Source organism: Triturus cristatus, chromosome 9 (genome assembly GCF_964204655.1).
Source record: "Triturus cristatus chromosome 9, aTriCri1.1, whole genome shotgun sequence".
NCBI lineage: Eukaryota > Metazoa > Chordata > Amphibia > Caudata > Salamandridae > Triturus > Triturus cristatus.
In genome coordinates this window covers 251,697,694-251,717,632 of record NC_140592.1, presented here as the reverse complement: position 1 = coordinate 251,717,632, position 19,939 = coordinate 251,697,694, and the positions used below count along the sequence as shown (strand labels likewise).

Sequence of the window (19,939 nt, the reverse complement as noted above, 5' to 3'; positions counted from 1 at the left end):
TGTTTACTATCCCCGCTCTTACAGAGATCCAAAACTAAGGTTGAACTTTCCTGGGAAATTGATTTAGGCATACAATGTCCCATATCCCTTTGGAATAAGATTTGGATGAAAATTAGAAAATCCTCCAGAGCAGCCAGCGCTACACAAACTCTATTTTTTATCTACAATAAATTATTGCTGACACCCGTTTCCCTACACAAAATGCATCCTACTATTCCGGACACCTGTTGGTCTTGTTCATCCCCACAAGCTGATCTTCAACATTTACTTTTTTCATGCCTACAAGTTTTGCAATTTTGGAAAGCAGTCTGGTCCCAAATCAACTCTATCTTTAAAACTAACGTCCCCCTGGTTTTCGCCAATATTATCCTAGGCAGCATAGCTAATTGTTGGAACAAACCGAAGTCACAAACGCAAATCATTGATCTACTAATTGCTACTGCTCTTCAGCAGATAACAAAAAATTAGAAGGATTTTTCCAAACTCTCATACTTAGCTTGGTGGTACTCTGTCTGTCATAATCATAGACTGGATACAACTTCTGTCTTTCCCAAGTCCTTGAAAACCAAACGATTACTTCTATGGTCCTCTGTTACGACGTTTTTTTCGATAAGTGTGCCAAAAGTTCCTTTGCTCAAATTCCTTCCATCAAGAAGTTGCTTTACCACCTTGATATACTCAATTGTTAATTTAACTTATTCAGTATAACCTTGTTCTATTATACATGTTTCTTTATTTTTAATTCTTACTCCCGTTGTCTACATCACAGATCTTTTCATACTATGCATTCATTTGCCTTGATGCCATTGTTAGAATGTTAAATAATATTTTCTTTTGATGATATAGCACTTGTTATTTGAGGATACATTATATTACATTCCTAATAAAATCTCTTTTGAAACTGAAGACTTGGGGCAAGATGGCGGCCGTGTAACCACTGCGGAGTCACTTCCCGACCGATGTGCTGTTAATTTGGTACTCACAGGAACTTATGCCTGGTTTTTCAAAAAGTATTTGATGGCAAACGTAGTTCATCACCCCCGATAATTATCTCCCGCGACCTATCTCAACTTTTGTCACGCGCTGCTGCGGGGGTCAGTTTTGGCATTTCGCGAAGCCAGGCTTGCCTGCGGATACTGCGGGCGTGGCTTGCTGGGAGCCAGTGGTCGTGTGTGGTCAGAATGGCTCCACAAAGAGGCGTACTGAAAGAGGCTGCAAATGGCTCCAAGACCGCCGCTGCGTCCAATAAGCTGCCCGCTCCCAAGGAGCTGGAGGTTGTTCGAACTCCCGTTCAAGAGAGAGCAGCGGGGGGCAAGAGCGGATTTCCTAGTGGTGTCCGATGCCTTCCCGAGGCGGGCTTGAGAACGAAGACGCCGACGGTTCCGGGGATGTTCTCTGGTAAACCGGTAAGCGGGAATCAGGCTAAAGCTCCGCTGGAGGAAGTATCAAGTAATTCAAGAAGCATATGTATTGCCATCGATAATGTGTGCAACAATGTAGCGGAAGGGGCCGCTACACTTGATCTTCCCAGCATATTAGAGACTGGCAATTTGTCTAATAACTCTGACATCCAAAGCACCCTTACAGGCGAGGCTGAAGCAATACAAAATAGGGGAGAACAGGTTGTGGCAGAGGATAAAACACTTGCATTAGCTCGCAGCGAGTGCGTCAGGGAGCTGGATTTAAAGGGTCAAATGCCCGGAACTCCAGATGGAGAAAATGTATTTTCTTTGACGGAGGACTCTGACTTTAATAACGCTACTGACCTTGATAACACAGATATAGATGCCTCTGGGGATGACAGCGATAGCCCCCCCACAACAACAGATACTCTGAGGAGGGTTATCAGCCGCTCCAGAAAGGGAGGGAATATCTCTGATGGCCTACGTCTTGAAAGTCCAGAATTTAATGAGCACCTGCAATGGGATTACTCCACTTCCCAGCTGGGAGCTGCGGCTGGGGTTGGGTCCGGATTTCAGGACAGTGATTCCAGGGTCTCTGGCAGTAAACTTGAACCGTTCCCCTCTATAGGTCTAATATATGCCACACTCAAGGCAATGCAGGTAGAGGCTCGCCAGGAGCATAAAAGAGCTCAACTCGCGACTAAAAAATTCCAGTGCGCAATCCGTAAAACAACAAAAGCATGCACTGAGATTGTAGCTAGAACTACCGCCCTGGAGGAACGTGTGGTAGGGCTGGAGGTTGGCTTGGAAAGTACGGAGCAGAAAACATCTGCAAATGACACCAAAATGATGGATATTTTGTGGAAGTTGGAAGAATCTGAAAACAGGTGAGGATTTCATGTGGTGTTTTCAAATTGTTTAGATGTTACTTTTTTCCTTTTTTTGTTGTTAAATCATCTGGGACTTAGTGTAATTCGATGTGTTCTTCATCTATAAGGGGGTGTATAAGGATCGCCTCTATTAATATATGCGGATTAAATGACCCAGTCAAAAGGCGAAGGATAAAGGAGGACATTCGAATCTTGAAGGCAGATATCTGCCTTCAAGAAACTCATGTTGTAGCTAGTAATAAACAAATAATGGATTTCGACGGGTTTCAACTAATCTCATGGACAAGGCAAGAGGTTAAAACTAGAGGTGTTGCGATATTGGCTCGTAGGGGTCTGGCTAATTTTACGCGATCTCTTTCAGATAAATATGGCAGATGGGTTATAGTACAATGTTCAATTGACAGCAATATGTTTACCTTATATTCTGTTTATGGACCTGTATTGGATGACCCTGAACTCTTTGATTGGTTGACTTTAGAATTGGTGGGTTGGCCCTCCCCAATTATATTATGTGGGGATTTCAATATAAATCTGAGCTGTGCGATATCTAATCACCCCGAATTGATATATCAAGGGCGGAAACCAAAAGTGTATAAGTCTCTTTTTCATCTAAAAGAATTGCATGGGTTGGTTGACATATGGGCACAATCAGAAGGAAACGACCCAGAGTTTACTTACTTTTCCGCCCCTCATAGAACCCATGCACGATTGGATTATTTTATTGTCTCGTGAAATATGGTTCAGGGTAGTAAGATCATTAAATTTCCCAGAGTTATGTCCGATCATAACCCTCTGGTCCTTGAATTGAATATTAAATGTCCAAAACAAATATCTAGCTGGACCTTCAACAGGGCATTGTTAAATGACAAGTCCTATATAGATCATATGGCAAAATGGATTGTTAGGTTTTTAGAGTATAATATGAGAAGTACGGGGTTCAAAATGTTTGGGACACTCTTAAGGCAGGGATCAGGGGTGAGACGACGCAGTTTGGTTGGGAGACTCAAAAGAAAGAGAGGCAAAAGATTAATGAGCTGTATGAAGCTTTAGGAAAAGCTGAGACTAACCTTGTTAAAGTACTCTCAGATGGTGGGGCGGCCGAGATAGCACAAACTAAAATCACAATTGTAAAATCGGCCATAACTCAAATTTCATTTGCAAAATCTGCAGGTAGATATCTAGCTTGGCGGTCTAAGCTTTATGAGTGTAGTGAAAGGGTGGGTCATATGTTGGCTGTCCGGGCTAGAGAAAAGGAGTCACTAACACGGATTACAGGAATTCTAGACCCAGATATTGGTTTGGTAACTGACACAGGTGCAATTCTTCTGGCCTTTCAGAGATTTTTTCAGAAGTTATACTTGGAAGATATAGGTGATTATTGTGGGATCCAAGTTGAAATCGAGAGATATCTTAGGGAGGCTAAATTAAACCAACTGACCTCCTTAGATCAGGATATGTTGGATGCCTCGATTCGGTCGGAAGAAATACAAGCTGCTATAGACTCACTCCCATCAGGTAAAGCAGTAGGCCCCGATTTCTTACCAGGCGAATTCTATAAGATTTTTCGAACTCAGTTGGCTCCGATTATGCTGGAGATGTTTTGCCTAGTACAGAGTGGAGATACTCCTCCCGAATCCTGGAAAATGGAAAAGATTGTTATATTTCTAAAGAAAGGGAAAGCAGCGACAGACCCAGGGGCTTACAGGCCTATTACTCTGATAAATAGCGACATTAAAATGTATTCCAAGATTTTAGCAAACAGATTAGCATTAGTTATTAAAGAAATTGTCTCTCCCCAGCAACATGGCTTTGTGCCTGGACGGGAAACTATAGATCATATTCGCCGGACAATCGCATTATTTGACTATACCAAGGTTACAGGAGACCCTATGGCCTTAATTCTGCTGGATGCTGAGAAGGCATTTGATAGTGTCTCCTGGCCTTTTTTATGGGCGGCTATGAAGCATAATGGTATAGGGGAGGGATTTATAAGAGCTATCCAAAGCCTGTATAAAGATCCAAGTGCCAGAAAAGCATTGATAGGAACCCAGTCGGGGATAATCAATATATCACGAGGCACGAGGCAAGGGTGTCCATGTTCCCCCCTGTTATTTGCCATCTACATTGACCCTTTAATTAGGAAGATTCTGGAAGATCAAAGAATTCAATCTGTCCATGCTAGAGGGGGGAACGTTAAAATGTTGGCATATGCCGATGACCTAGCCATTATAACTACTGATCCCCGGTCTGCTCTTGTGGAAATAAATATTTTAACGTCGCAATTTGGTAGTATGTCTGGCTATCATCTGAATGAATATAAAACTCAAATTGTCATTAATGAAAAAATTATTCTAGCTGATCCACGGATAACATCAAGTGCTAGATATTTAGGCATTGAAATAAGTTCTAAAATCCAGGATATAGTTGATATCAATTTGACACCATTAATACAGAAAATTAAATCAGATTCACAAAGAATGAATAAGCTACACTTGACATTAATTGGGAGAAGCAATGTCATTAAGATGATATTTTTGCCTAAAACTTTATATTTTTTTAGAGCGATTCCCTTAGATAAAAATAAAACTTGGTTTCAGAAACTTGATCAGCTAGATTCATGGTTTTTATGGGCGGGGCAACGCCCCAGAAGGGCTCTTAGATATATGACGTTATCCAGAGACAGGGGAGGGTGGTCTGTCCCTAACTTTCAAATCTATTATTGGGCAACTGCGTTAAAACAGATGGGGGAATTGCTAAAAGGGGGGAATCTGGGAGGTGGGGAAATATCAATTTATTGTTTGATCTATGGGATAGAAGCCAGAGGACTCCTTATGCGCCATATAGATTATGCCTATTTCAAGAGGGTCAAATTTATTGTCTTGCTTGGTGCTTATAGGGTCTGGACAGCAGTCAGGAAAAAGGTCGGGATCGGGCGGCTGCATATATATTCCCCTTTAGTAAATAATACTCTACTTCCGGATATATTTCAAGATGCATATTTTAAACACTGGATTGAAGGAAGGTATTTTGTGTGTAGGGGATTTTATTTCTGATACTAAAATACTGACCTTTGAGGCTTTAAAAGAGAGATTCGGGATTAAGAACAATTTAAAAAAAAAATATTTACAGATAAGGGACTTCCTTACGAAAAAATTAATGTCCCGGAATAGAATTCCTTTATTAGATATGATTTTTGGAGGGCAAACTACAACATCTTCTTTATATAAACTCCTAAACGGTGAGATGGGGGATGATTTAGCCAAACATTTTGATAGATGGCAAATGGTCTTACAAGCCGGACAGGCAGAATGTGAAGATTCTCTTATATACAGTCAAACGGCTTGTATTTCGGCAAGTTTGCAGGTACAATACTATAAAACCTGGTGTGATTTAAATATAACTCCGGCGCGTATCTATCGATGGGGGGGGTCTTCGGGGATACATTGCTCTCCGTGTGGGCTGTTGGCAGCAGATAGCACACATATGTTTGCTACCTGCCCCAGTCTTAATCAACTGTTGACTAAAATCGAATCTCGTGTAGAATCTATATTGGGTTATCTAGTTCCATTGACCCCCCAGGTTATAATGCTAGGGATTTGTAATCAAGAAATAGAGGAGGCCAATAGGAAGTTGGTTTATATTGCAATGGCTGTATTGCGACTTTGTTTGGCTACTGCTTGGCTTGATCAGGATTCTCCTTCAATACATGTGTGGTTCAGTAAATTAATTTTCTTTTACAACTGGGAGATTTCTGTGTTTAGGAGAAGATGCAGCCGGGCAAGGGTTAAGGGGGAAAAGATATGGGAGCCATTAACCAAGTGGTTAAATAAGGATTATTAGTTATTGGGATGTAAAATCCCCCTTAGTTTGTATGGTCCATATTCTCTTTTTTATTCTCATTCTTTCCCTGTTGGGATCCACCGGGGTGGGGGGTTTAAATTCGAAAAACTGGACATCGGAGATGTTTTTCTTTTTTTTGTATTTTGCTGTCACTTGTTATGTTTTGTCTCTGATGTCCTAATAAAAAATTTTAAATAAAAAAAAATAAATGAGACTGAAGACTTGATTTCTTGTGATTTTGGCGATTTATATTTTATGGACACTAAAAGGAAAATAATCACTTCATGAGATATGAAGATCACATCAGGGTATTCTTCTATGGTGAGTGGCTACACCCTATGGCATGGTTCCTTGTGAGTTTACCTTGGGAAACCTGTCTTACTGATACTAGGGAGTCATGATTCAGGATAGAAATTATTGGCTAACCCGCTAAAGGTCCCTGCATGAAGACACCTTTTCAGAGTTGCTACACAGTATCCCCAACTAGAGCATGGTTCTTAAACATTTGACTTCTGTGAACCCCCACTTAATCATTACAGAAGCCTGGGGCCCCCCACTGAATCATTATTGGCAACCGGGAACCCCCACTGAGTCATTACTGAAAGCCGGGGACCCCTGTCTAAGGATTTACAATGATCTGAACAATCAAAAAAATACACAAAAAATACAGAAACAAGCATTTATAAAAAAAATAAACAAATGATTTATTATTTAATTTTATTCTCAAATCAATATGAGAAATCTAAATGTTAATTGCAATAGGAAGAATGGAGCTTTTCTAAATTAAACTGAGGCCACTTATCATCTACACTATATTCTGTTTGATGCACTTGCATTCTGCTTCCACAAATTGATTTGTGGATAGTAGCTCAAATGTTATCCTCCAATTTCAAATTCCTTCACATTTACAGAAAGTTTTAACATTTTCAATTGAACATTTTACTTCTTTATTTATAACCACTTTATTATTCAGGTACTATAAATTAATTTTAAGCAGAGGGGAAACCCCTAAGTAGGTTTTGCGGACCCCAAGTGGCCCCCAGACCAACGGTTGAGCATCACCATTCTAGAGGCTTGTCTGGATTCTAACTCCTGCTTTCTGCCATTAAAAATCAACTGAACTCTCCACAGTTTTGTTTTAGAGCAATGTACATAAGCTAAGAGATACACAGGGTCAGCAGCTGGCCTTGGAGTCTGGACTCTTGGGCTCACACATAAATTGCTTAGTATTCCTTCATCTGAGGTAACGCTACTCTCCACTCCAGGGACTGCCCTATGGAAATACAGAACTGAATATCAGATTCTTCACACTGGGTAAGTTGGCCTGGGCATCCATACATGCTGACTCATCACGCTGAAAGAATCAGAAGCAAACTTGAGAGCAAACATCTCAACAATCTCCACAGTGCTTTTATTTTGGGAAAAACTGGTGAGATTTCAGGGAGCCATCAAACCCTCTTTCACAAACTAGCTTTAGTAAATGGAGACAAACCCTCCTTCACCCTATTAGCTTCAACCAAAAGAGGTACTGATACAAACGGGTTTTCTGATTTTTCAGGAATGCTTCAAATGTGAGACGTGTTTCTATGCAGGTTTCATTCCTGCAGTTCTTAGTTCACTTAATGTGAGTTTCCTTTGGATGGTTTCCTGAATTTGCTCTGTGGTTTGATTACTGTTCTGCTGTCCAACAGTTTGTGAGGTCGGTGGAGTAGATCTGGTGATCCTGACCTAACCAACAGTAGTATTCTAATACATCTCGTGGCAGAAAAGTACTACAACCAATATAATCAATAATAACCAATGAGGCCTTAGATGGAGGCAACAATCACAGGGAACAGCACAAAAAAAACTGAAACGAAAACACAGATAGAAATCGTGGGTGAAACGGTAAAGGCGAAGGCTTACCTTGTGAGGATGAATAAGTTATAAACGTATCCACCCACATAAGTACTTTAATAGCTTTGAGGTGAAATTTAACTCTACCTGCCCCTATTTCAAGCCAATGACAGAGGAGTTGGATTAAAGCCTAATAATGTGGGAATTCCCTTATCACATAATAAGACAAATGACACAGGAAATTCATCAGGAACTTGCAGGTTTATTCCAAGGTTAATAAGACCCATCCAATCTTCAGCCAGCTCAACATGTCACTGTCCCAACAGTCCCTGGTCATAGAACCTCCTTCAAAGAACCACATTCTCTCACCAAGGTAACAATTAGAACATTCCTAAGACCTGATCACAAGATGTAGAATCTAGAAGACATAGGCAAGACATTACCATGACAATGAGAATACCACAGGAGGGCATTGGTACGTGTTGCTGGAGTGTCACTGCTACTACTGCTTACAATGTGGCCCAGGTGTGTTTTTTCTCTCTCTCTCTCTCTCTCTCTCGCGACACACTGGGCTCAGCTGACATTCTTTATAAGGCTGGCCCCATTGATTTTCAATTAAAACAGTCCGGTCTATTTAAATAATTTTCTCTGGGTTAATTTTCTGATGTTAAAACCGTCGACGTGTAATCACTTCTGGAGAGCGAAAGAAAGTGAAATCAGTTGCACTCTCCCAATACTGAACATTTAAATCACACAGACAACTGATTAAACAAGGGTTTCTTGGAACTATATTCAGTTCCCTCTTCATAACAGGATGCCAGGTATACTCTCTGCTTAATTATTTCTTTTGATGATTTTGGAGTAGACCCCTTACTCACTTATCATGACATGCTTCATCATTGGCATCTATCCACACACTGGTAAGATGGTACTACCAGGGCGGACTCAACCATAGTTGGAAATGGGAGTTCTTAGATGAAGCAAAACTGGATATGCAGTGACCCAGAAAAGTGATATGTTAAAAATACCTTGAGGTATACCCAAGATATTATTCTATTAAATGGGCACCTGGGGTATGAATAAAACCATGAATATTGAGATTCTATTCAAAGACAATTGTTCAATTATACCCTCACTTTACTGCCAACATGTTTCGGTCCTCGCCAAGAGCTCAACCGGGTCTGGGGCCTTCGTCAGGGCTGTCTCGTCACTGTCCCTGCCTGTTTTAGTGCACGCACTCCATGCAAATGTGCGAGGCCTAATGCTCTCACCTGTCTATCTACCTTGATTTTCTTTTTTTCAGAAAAGTTTCCTCTAGGGTGTCTCTTCAAGGGTCATGCGGTAAGTGCGGGATGGTGCCGTCTTATAGTCACACATTTGTCAAAGAGCAGGCACCTCGGAAATACCTAGGGTCCTGCCGATACGTCTGCCGCCGGTCATGCTCACTGCACCGAGCCATCCTTTTTATCACCCACGCTGAAAGCTTCAAAATCTTCCTCTTTAGCTTTCATTTCAAGCAGCACCTTTTCAGCAAAGCTGCAGTGGAGGTTAAAAGTCTTGACTGGCAACAATGTGTAGCTGTCCCTAACGGAATCAATTGGGGTTCCATGTTAATCACTTTGTCGAGCAAAACAATTGTCACACTATTTGTCCATATGGGGCTAGCGCCAAACCCTTTACAATCCAAACCTTCTGAACGGGCATGTTGTGATCATGGCCGTCTCCTGACAACACACAGTCAAAGCCAGATTAGTTTCCAGGTTCTTGGATTTTCTTTTTTATGTGCATTACTTGACCATCTTAAAGTGAACGAAGCAGCCAAATCACTCAACAGCTCAAAGTGTCCCCTTCTACCTTTCCTCTAAAAGTCTCAGCAGACTTATATGCTGCCCAAACTTAAGTTCAAATATCTTTCTCCGGGTAAGCAGGAATGGTAGGATGATATTCAACATACTTTCTCATTTGCTTTTCAAGGCTATTGATCTTGTACTTGAGGCCATATTTGAACCTTTCTACAAGTCCATTGGTTTAGGATGGAAAGAGATGAAAATCTCACAGACCACCCAAAACATATTCAAGATATTCTCATGTGAGCAAACATGAAGTTGGTTAACTATTCCATGCCAGACCCAATCCCCATTAGGGTACCCCACTTACACAGAGATGCTATTCAGGGTTGAGGTACAATTTGGATTATTAAATGGTACAGAGTTACCAAATCTAATTGCATGAATTACAACGCGGACAATGACCATGATACATTTTTAAAGTGAACTTGTTCAAGGGTCCTAGCAACATGCAATTGCCACCCCCATCCTTTTAAGACATATTACCATCAGCAGCATTTGTATTAGTTTTAATGGAACCTTTCATTCATTGAAAAAATACTTGAGATATCAGGCAAGACCTGCAGAATGTATTGTAGATTGATTCAATATGAGGCAAGGAAAAATGGCATGAGAGTCTCTCTTCTCTATTGGTCACCTAGGCAGATCAGTCAACCAGAACATTGTGAACCCAATAACAAAATGGAGTAAGGTACAGGGGAACCACTAGCACTTCAACGACTTCACAGTCCAGATCTTTTGGCTGACAAAACAAGATACAATTGTCTGTGTGTACCTGAAGCACCTCATATTTTTTACCAATCTGAGGAAATGCTATCCATCTCCTCAGTCTGTCACGAGTGGTCAATGTACTGTGTGCCCTGAAGAATACTGTTCAGAAAATGTCTTCTCGTTTGCAATTTAGATTGTTCAGACCGATCATCTAGTTCAAAAGCTTAGTTGAGTTGTCCACCATTGAAAAGGTTCCTCTACCCCAGGACAAGTCAACTGTGTATCTTCATGAATAGAGCTTTCAACTTTCCGACTCTTTAATCTCATTTTGAGTTCCTGGATGCCAGTCTCAGGCTTCATCTAAACAGGGACCTCGGACAAGGGCACCACCACCTCTATGTGGGGTAACCCTTTCACTAGCATGAATGAAAAAGCAGAAAACAACCTCCACATACCAGTGCCAGCTCAAGTACAAGAAACTCCTCCTCAGTCCCCTAAAGTTTCAAAACGACTGAAGAGTACCCATAAACAAACTGCAATAACCTAACCAATCTGTCTTGTCCCTACTGGCTAACTCAGGTATTCAGAAGCTCAGTTGTGCTGGCTCTATTAAAAATGACCCAAGGTACATACCGTTGTGTACTGGCTGGGACCATAGCTACAAACCAAGGGCCAGACTTTAAATGTGGCCTCACCACATTTAAATAACAGTCCACTCGGTCTCCACAATATTCCTATGTCTTTGTTTTTAGATAAGCTGTGAAGGCAGCAGAAACTACAGTTAAGTTGGGAGGCCAATTTGGTATTCTACCTCCAGTCTGAGAACACATGAGAAAATGCCACTTTCAAATATATTCAAGTACATAATCTCACCAGGACAATCACAAGACATGAAGTAACTGAAGGGAAACTAATAAAGTTGTTCCTGATGACTGACTGGCAACCTTGAAGCCCAGACTAGCTACATTACTTCCAAGGGGCTAATACTTACAGGATACACAGACCTTTTGTGGTGTGGATGTGAAACCTCTCAGGACAAACTTGGGAGTTCCCCTTAGCCTTGCTTTAAAGATGTTGATTTTCTGTTTTTTTCTGAAAGTTAGGGCATATGGGGGCAGTATGCAAGTCTCTCCTTTGTCGTGAGGGTTTTATCCTGTGCTATTGCCTTCACATGCCTATTACGTTTCTGAGAAACATCTCTACTATCCATCACCTTGGTATCCACCAGGTGGTGGTGCAACTCAGGAAAGATCAGAAAGAAATGACGACTTAAAATCAGCCTGTCAAGAATTGAAAAAAGAATCTCACTCTCGAGAATTAAAATATACCTTTTAAATGCTGCCAGAACCAATAAGTTTCGCAATGGCCAGCCTGGGTACTGGGATAAAGTGCACGGATCATAAACACCAACAGTTACCTAAAAGAAAAGAAAAATCATAGGAATAACTATTATAATTTTCAGTACATTTCAGTTGAAAAAGTGTGGCATCAAATATTTGTGACAGCTGAACAGGATGCATCAAATGTATGAGATCTAGTGAGGCAGCATAGGCTTGCTGGAGAACCAACCCTACACATTATAGACACACAGTACATTAAGCTAGATATCATTTGTATATTTCCCCAAGCCTTACTTTTAAACGAGAGGACACTGTGGAGGTGATAACATCTTGCCAGGAAAGATCATAGTATGCAACAGACGGTGATTGCCCTACTTCACTTTACTCCCTCCAATTAGAACACTGAATTCACATCCAATAATCACCTTAACTTAAAAACAATGAAGTTGAATTTATTAATCCTCAGACACCAATGACAAGGCTACAATTTCTATTTAACATTCCCATCAGTGCTGTCAAAGTACGTTACTGATTTACACTTTGCGATCGCCTGAGCCACAGTGAGCAAGTCCTCACAGCCAGTGGGCCGGGGTCATGAATTAGATGTTTCAAAAGGAGTGCTACTAAAGCATATGCATATCATATTCACCAAATACCCCTTTCCACATGTTTATTAAGTATCGACGGCAATGGAGCTCCACAATGGGAAAATAAAGAACATACATATACTCAAAGGAACTTTTCTATCAATTCTTTGCAATCAAATTGTTCTTATTTGAGATATGATTAGAAAAGGTTTTTAACAATCTTTTCGGGGCAAAATGGCATGTCTATTTCTGTGCTTGCTCTCACCGAGTTTACTCTCAACACTTGCCTTTCAGAATGAAGGTCATATAGTTCTCAGAGACCATACTGCAAACATTCTTTGGGAATATTTTATTAAACAGGGATTTGATGCTGAAGTCTAACACAACTTTAAGGTTTGGCATTTACTTCAAAGATTTAGAATCATTTAACATTTACAAGTTTATTTCACTGGGCATCAAATAGGCATGCAGTTGCCAACGTTTACATGATCTCATACAAAACATTGCATGAACAATTTTGTTACATCGTTTTGTTTTGCATACATTTCCCATTCAAATAAGTGTGTCACCATGGAGGTTGCAATATTTTATAAATCATAACCTGTGTGTAGGATTTCGGAAAGTAATAGGTGGGTTCTGTGGACACACAGAGCAGGTCTCCCCCTCAGAATGTGCATTTAGGGAATGATCACTTTCTAACGCAGGTATGGAATTTCTGAAGCAGAACCAGGTCGTGTAAGCAACATTCTGTGCCAGGCAAACCGGAACCAGCATCTTTAGAGTGTTGGGCCAGGAATCTATACAAGGTTCCGAGAAGGTCCATGGCATGCCTCAAATCTCTTTCTAAGGGTAACAGCCCACCTAACTAAGACAAATGTGTGGCTGAAATGGATGCACACTGTCATGCTGTGCAGGATGCTCCCCAAGGTAGTCACTTGTGGGATTGCTCTGCAGGATTGCTGTAATACCATGCACTATAGTTAACTATGGCAGAAGGGGAAGGTATACCCGAGCTTGAAGGAACTCACCACAGTGCAACGGAAATATCAAATTGCTTCAGATGTATGAATTTGGGCATAAAGAACACGTAGAGGAATTCCCTATCTTAAATGGATCAAGTGTGAGATGATGAAGTGGAGAAAAATAGAAATTCAGAAATAACAAGACTTATCTAGATAGAAATGAAGCACTCAAGAACAAAATGCAAACAATTCTAGATTTGTTTGTAAAGTTTAAAGCTTAAAACTGTATCTCTACTATATTGTTTTAAGAATGTCTCTGTATAATGCTCATCAATCACAAAAGTGATCCTTTGGCATTAATTTCAAAATATTTTTTTCGAGAGAATACTCAAAAGAGCAATAAAGTTCAAGCATAGGTATGTTTTAGGGTGCAGTAGATGATCAAGTGATTATCTTCAGGTGTAGTATAAAATTAATTGATTCCACTAGGTGTAGATCTGAACCCACAAAGTATGCCCTTTCATACGTACATTTTTTAATCGGGGACTACCAGTAGAGCCAGATATATATATATATATATATATATCAAAGTAGTTCTTTTGCTTTCTACGGGTTGACCTTTTCAAATCTGTCTATATTGATTTTAACTGCATATTCCTATCGAAAACCCGGTTTTCTAAAAGTCCAGCTGTGTAAATGGAAAACGTTTTACTGGAATTACTGGTTTCATCCAGGAAGGCATTGTTTCTTCAAGCTCAGCTACAGCTGTCACAATTATTTTCTGGCCAGCTTAATGGTGGCCACCTTTACCATTTGGCAGGCCTGGGCAATCAAACTTGGAAAGGTAAGCAAATGTCAAATGGTCAGACTACCAGGTATAATAGGAACTTGAAGGGAGTGGCTAGCCAAATGGACAGGGTCGACCTCGATTTGTTTCAGAATTTCCTCTTATTTATTTAATGTGCATGGTCCAACAAAGATTAAAAATTCCCAAGTAGTTTACTTTCTGGGTGAGGTTAACAACAAGAACAGCAAAAAGTTCTTAATTCCAGGATCTGGGAGGGTGATCCTCCCCCAGGGCTCCACTTGACTGTGCTAGTGCTCCACTTGTCTGTGCTAGTGCTCCACTTGTCTGTGCTAGTGCTCCACTTGTCTGTGCCACTGCCTGGAGCACTGGGTAAGATGCTGCTATCAGAGGGCTCTGTTATAAAGCAAACACTTCAAGAGATATAATGGAGCATTGAAAGGTCTGTTTGGGCCAGCACAGTACAACTGAGAGTTGGTTGAAATGGTTTCCTGGTCTGTGGGGATTTAACTGTGAGGACTTGGAGTAAACCCCATGTGGATCTATGAAACCAGTATTTGGACTCCCTGGGTAGGTAGAATAGCAGACAGAGTATGATGGCTGACAGGGAGCTTCAGGGACAGAGGGTGGGGTAGATATCCTTGTAAAGGTGGGGCATTTTTAGGAATGGTGGATGATGACCATGGTAATAGGGATTTTGGCTGTAGGGCTTACGGGAGCTCTAAGGCATTGTCATTGGAGGAACAGGCTGTGTTGTGAACGCTGAAACATGAGAGGAATGGTATGATGCCCCCTCCATCACATCCCTGTTTACCCAACCCGGAGGTCTAGAGCAGCCCAGGGCATTTGGCTTTCTAATACAGCAGCAGGACAATCTCACACTTCACTGTATGAGTGAAAAGTGCTGTGATTATTCTCATTAATTAAGATCTGAAAGGCTACTGGATTCACAGACATATATGTTTGTTGTTGTCTAATTGTAGTTGGTTGTAGCAGATATACGGCGCACTAAAATGTCAGGCAGGGATCATTTACCCGTGGATTGCATTAGGACCTCTGAGAGATGAAGATTCAGTTTTTAAAGAAGTCAGTTTCAAAGCATGTCACCAAAGTTTGATGCACGGTGCTCAGTCTCAAGCACAATGCCCTCTGTTATCTCTGTGATAACTTACACCTTTTATCAGGCTGCTGTTATGCAGCTTTCTGCAGCATCCGGTTTTACACTTTAACAGTCCTCCAAGATAGCACAAACTGAAAGTGTATTTATTTGTGGTATTTGTAGAGTACACAATCACCAAAAAAGGTGCCCTAGTGCTGATAACTACAAATATCCAGACATTAAGCTTACCGCTTAAATAGACTGGTTTTGAGTTGCTCCCTGAAAATTGGTCACATCTCAAATTTCTAGCAGTACAGAGTTCCAAACATTTCTACAGGATAGGCAAATGATCCACCTTCCTAGCAGGGGCGTAATGCAGACCCCTGCAGCCCCTGCGCTGGAGCAGGGGCCACCAACCCTCCACAAGGACCCATCAAGGTGTCCCCCCTATTCAGCCAAAGGCAAATGAATATCTGTAAGATACAGGAAACTGAGGGGCTCCTAATCACATTCTGCAGAAGGGGTCTGCCATTTTGTGCCACACCACTGCTTCCTAGTGGGATTTCCTTATCTCAAGCACTTGTAGAAGGAATCAGAGGATGAGTGCAATGTCCGCGGAGGAGAATATCAGGAAAACATTGGCAAATGTAAAAAGTTCTTAAGTTAAGCAGGGCCTTAAAACAGATAGTCTTTTAAAAACTATGCTCTTCTGTATTGGGAGCTTGTGGCCAGTACAGTGATATACGTCTGTGCAAGTTCAGAAGCAGGAATGCAGCACCATTCTGTACCAGCTGTTGATCCCTAGATTTCCTAACTGCTTGTGCTGGAGTATTGTATTTGCATAAAGTATCTGGCCACCATCCTAAGGACCTTTTTAACCAAGATCAATTTAAAACAGATCACAGACTTAAATCCTAAGTGAAAGTTGATATGGTCATCTTTACCGACGAGCCTCTAAATGTCCTGTGTGCCCTCTGCATACCACATCTATGACAGGTGGTGCTCTTTGATTAAATCAGCCAGGTCATTCACATAAAAGTATACTGCAAAGATAAAATGAAGGATTCGGAGAGGACTCATCTAGAACTACACAAAACATAAATTTAGCTATGAATCTAAAAGGAGGCATGCATACCGCTTAGCAATATCCTATTAAAGTAACTGACAAAACTCCAAAACCAACCACTCACTCCTGCCCCTCCGAGCCTATCCACCAGTGTAGCATGATACTTCATGTCAAAGGCTGCGAAAACGTCAAGTAAAGTGAGGGCTGCCACAGACCCATAGCTGCATTAAGAAGGTAGCTATCTGAAAAAAATACAAAAAGGTGTGTGCTAACTACTTTCTCAGTTAGTTTAGCACAGAAAGCAATGTGGAGATAGGGCGGTGGTTGTTGGGGGTTGCCTGATTGGCAGAATGTTTGTTTACTAGCAAAACAATGCATGCTTTGTTTCAATCAGAAGGAAAAGAGCCAGATTTAATTGAAGGACTGAATAGCTGACACACTGATGGACCAATAGTAGGCACTATTAGAGGAAAGATATGGGCTGGGCAGGAGTCATCAGATGTAGCTCAATTTATTGCTGGTATTTAAGGTAGTCTCCAAGGAAATAGTATTAAGCTCATGAAAAGTTATGTATAGATCCTGAAGACCTTCCTCGTGGAGAAAACGTTTCAGTCAGATTAACAGGAAAGGATTGATCGATTGTCTCACTTTTTTCACTACAAACCACGGATAAAGATTCATACATCGCTGGTGATGGTGGAACCGCAAGCTGAATACAAGATTGGTAGGGTTTCAACTCCTGATTTTGCTTTAAGCAAAGGTGGAATTCTCTTGGTCCCAAAGGTCAGGAACCAGATGGATGGGGCAAGGAATACTGAAAAGCTCGGGTCATTACTGGTTTCATGACCACACTGAGATAGCTGGTGTTTCAGTACAGTCAACTTTTGGATTATATAGAGCCAGGGAACTGAGACATTGGGCAGGTTGGCCAAGCTAACCATATCATTTTTCAGGACTTTCCAGGCCATCAGAAGAGCTTTTGTGCTGCCCACAGAACTCCCACATGTTGCCCCCACTCTGGTCCACCTGCGTGGACATTCTCAAACCATTTTCATACATGCAAATGTCTCATCTCCATTGGAACTAAATTCATGTTACACAGCCTCTGTGGTACATCATGATCTCTTTGTCTGTAACGGATACTTATTTCGTAGGGCAATTAGGGCCTACACAATCCATTACATTAATCCTCCCTTAAAACATTTTTGTTTACTGTGAATAAGAAATGCGGAAGTGGTCTACTGCTGAATGCTGTGTGGTGATGAGCTACAATGCACCCAATTACCTACCCCTTTCAACAGGCTTTGCATCATGTTTAAATTGGCTACAACTAGTCCCCTCTCACTGAAACACATTTTCCCTCCGCGTGCATGTAGGAGCTTGCCTTCCATCAATGGAAATGGGTGCGGGAATATATTTGATCCCAGTCAAGCCCTCCTCTGTTCGTAGTATTACCATGTGATGGTTTCACTGTGGCGACATCGGTTGGTTAGGTTCCTGCTCTCAGCTCCAGTTGAACACTTTCCTCATGCTGGGCCCTTTTCCTACTTTTGTGTTCACCGTTTAACAATCTAACCTTTCAAGGAATGAAATCACCTCCTTTTTGCAAAGGACAGCAAGATTATCAGGGTCTATTGACTGCTCCATCGCAACCCACGACGTCTTGACACAAACCTTAATGTTTTGCTTAGAGATGTTTCAGTGAGCTTATAACAGCCTACCCCCAATAAACTCATGCACTTCTCCAGTATGAGGAAAAACTCTAAACAATTTTCCTTTCTACTTTATAAAGCAAAATTACTTAAATGCCAGCTATATGTAAGTGGTATATATCCTACATTTCACAACATTTGCAGGAATCTATGCCAACAAATCATGTAAAGCCACTCCAGGACATGACTATCAGGTATGTGACTTTTAACTCAGAGGCTACTCCCATTCTGTTGCTAATTCCTTAGTCCTGAAGAGAATCTACCCCTGTAGTCTTGGCTTTAATTATTTTAAGAAAATGGATTTCTGAAGAGTTTGTTAAATGATAAACCTCGACAAGTGCATATGTTTTTATCTTGATGACCTACACTCAACTTCAAAGTATTGAGACCCCACCGAACAGTAGTAATTGCAATTAGCCAGATAAGTAAACACTCCACTAACTTCAGTAATATCCCCTATCATTTAATTAGGGTCTGTCTTTTCAGCCTCTGAAAAACTCATCAGAAAGGAAGTGGTGATCCAAAGATCCAACTTTGCAACCTGCCAAAACCCCATCAGTGTGCAGCTGCACAAAGACTGGAGCCTCAAAGTGCTGCTATGTTGACATAAGTCCTTACTTTAACTGATGGAAACCATGTTCATTCATTCATCTGATGCTCATTAAAGTGTGACAACCCAACAGAAAATGTGTGTTTCTGTGTTAACGAAAGAACATGCAACCAGCTTTAACAGTTGATTCTAGCTCCAGTTCGGGCGCTTGGGCTAGTCCCTTTTCCAAACTACAGTAACCAACACAAGTGTACGCTTTTAGGAATGCTGGTTGCCTGTGATTTATCGTTCATGGATACTACACGATATTAACTGTATGATTTCAAGTATGCTTTATATAATTGTAATAAGTGGGAAGAGGCAAGGTAAGAGGTAGAATATTGAAACCACATATCCACGGGCAGTAGTTTCAAGAAAAGGTTTTACAGAGTTGTGAGAATAACCTGGATTATTACTAAAACACACATCACTTGTCTCTCTGAACCACCAATGTGACAGGAGCTAACTACCATTTTCTATTTAATATAAAATATATTAGCAATTAAGTTGAGTTTTATGGTCCCCACAGCTCTGAACATATTTCTTTATTTTTGTGATTGGCTCCCGGTTTTAAAAGAACAGTTTTAATTTTACATCTGGAACTTATGCACACATGTTCAGTCACAGCCTAGGGTCCTGGACGGAGCTTCTTTGGCAAGTATATTGTGCACGGCACTCTGTCACACAAGATTATGAGTTGGCAATCATTGTCCGTTACTGGTCACAAGTCACAAGATGCTCTGAATAGTTAAATATAACCCATGATATGCAACCTCAGGTTGCCCCCAACAACCATTTAGGAAAAGGCAGTCCCACTGGTGGCACGGTGCCTATGCCACCCAGCCTAACACACTGTGAAGGTTAGTGATGCTATAAGCAGCGGATCTAGGGGGCTTTTATATTGCAAATCTGGGTACTGAACTCATCATTCACCTTGAGAAGCTTCTGCTTCTGACTTAGTGAAGAGCGAATTTCATTTGCAAATAAAAACGCTTTTTATTATAAATGTGCAAAAGTCTATGTTTAAGTAGCATATATGCTAAATGCAAATGTTGTTGTAGGTAATCATACTTAAACATTATAAGTCTATAAGTGAAGTACATAAGTATGCTAGTTAAGAATAGGCATTTGTTCTGCATTAGACAACTGATAGTGAGGTTCTCACTAGGAGGAGAGGAAGGAACAGGAAGGATAACTCATGAGAAGAACAGTCTGGACCGCAGAATGTGAACGATAAATCTTTTCAAAGCCT

The 19,939-nt window shown here is 41.0% G+C and overlaps 1 protein-coding gene across 3 annotated transcripts in view; it reads right to left on the bottom strand.

Moving 5' to 3' along the window:
* Positions 1-19,939, bottom strand: part of ATG7 (autophagy related 7) — a 1,343,349-nt gene that overhangs the window by 1,084,906 nt on the left and 238,504 nt on the right. For all 3 annotated transcript variants that reach the window (XM_085624866.1, XM_085624868.1, XM_085624867.1), the window contains exon 10: positions 11,856-11,944. In XM_085624866.1, the coding sequence (XP_085480992.1) occupies positions 11,856-11,944 (89 nt within the window). The remainder of the gene's footprint in view (positions 1-11,855; positions 11,945-19,939) is intronic.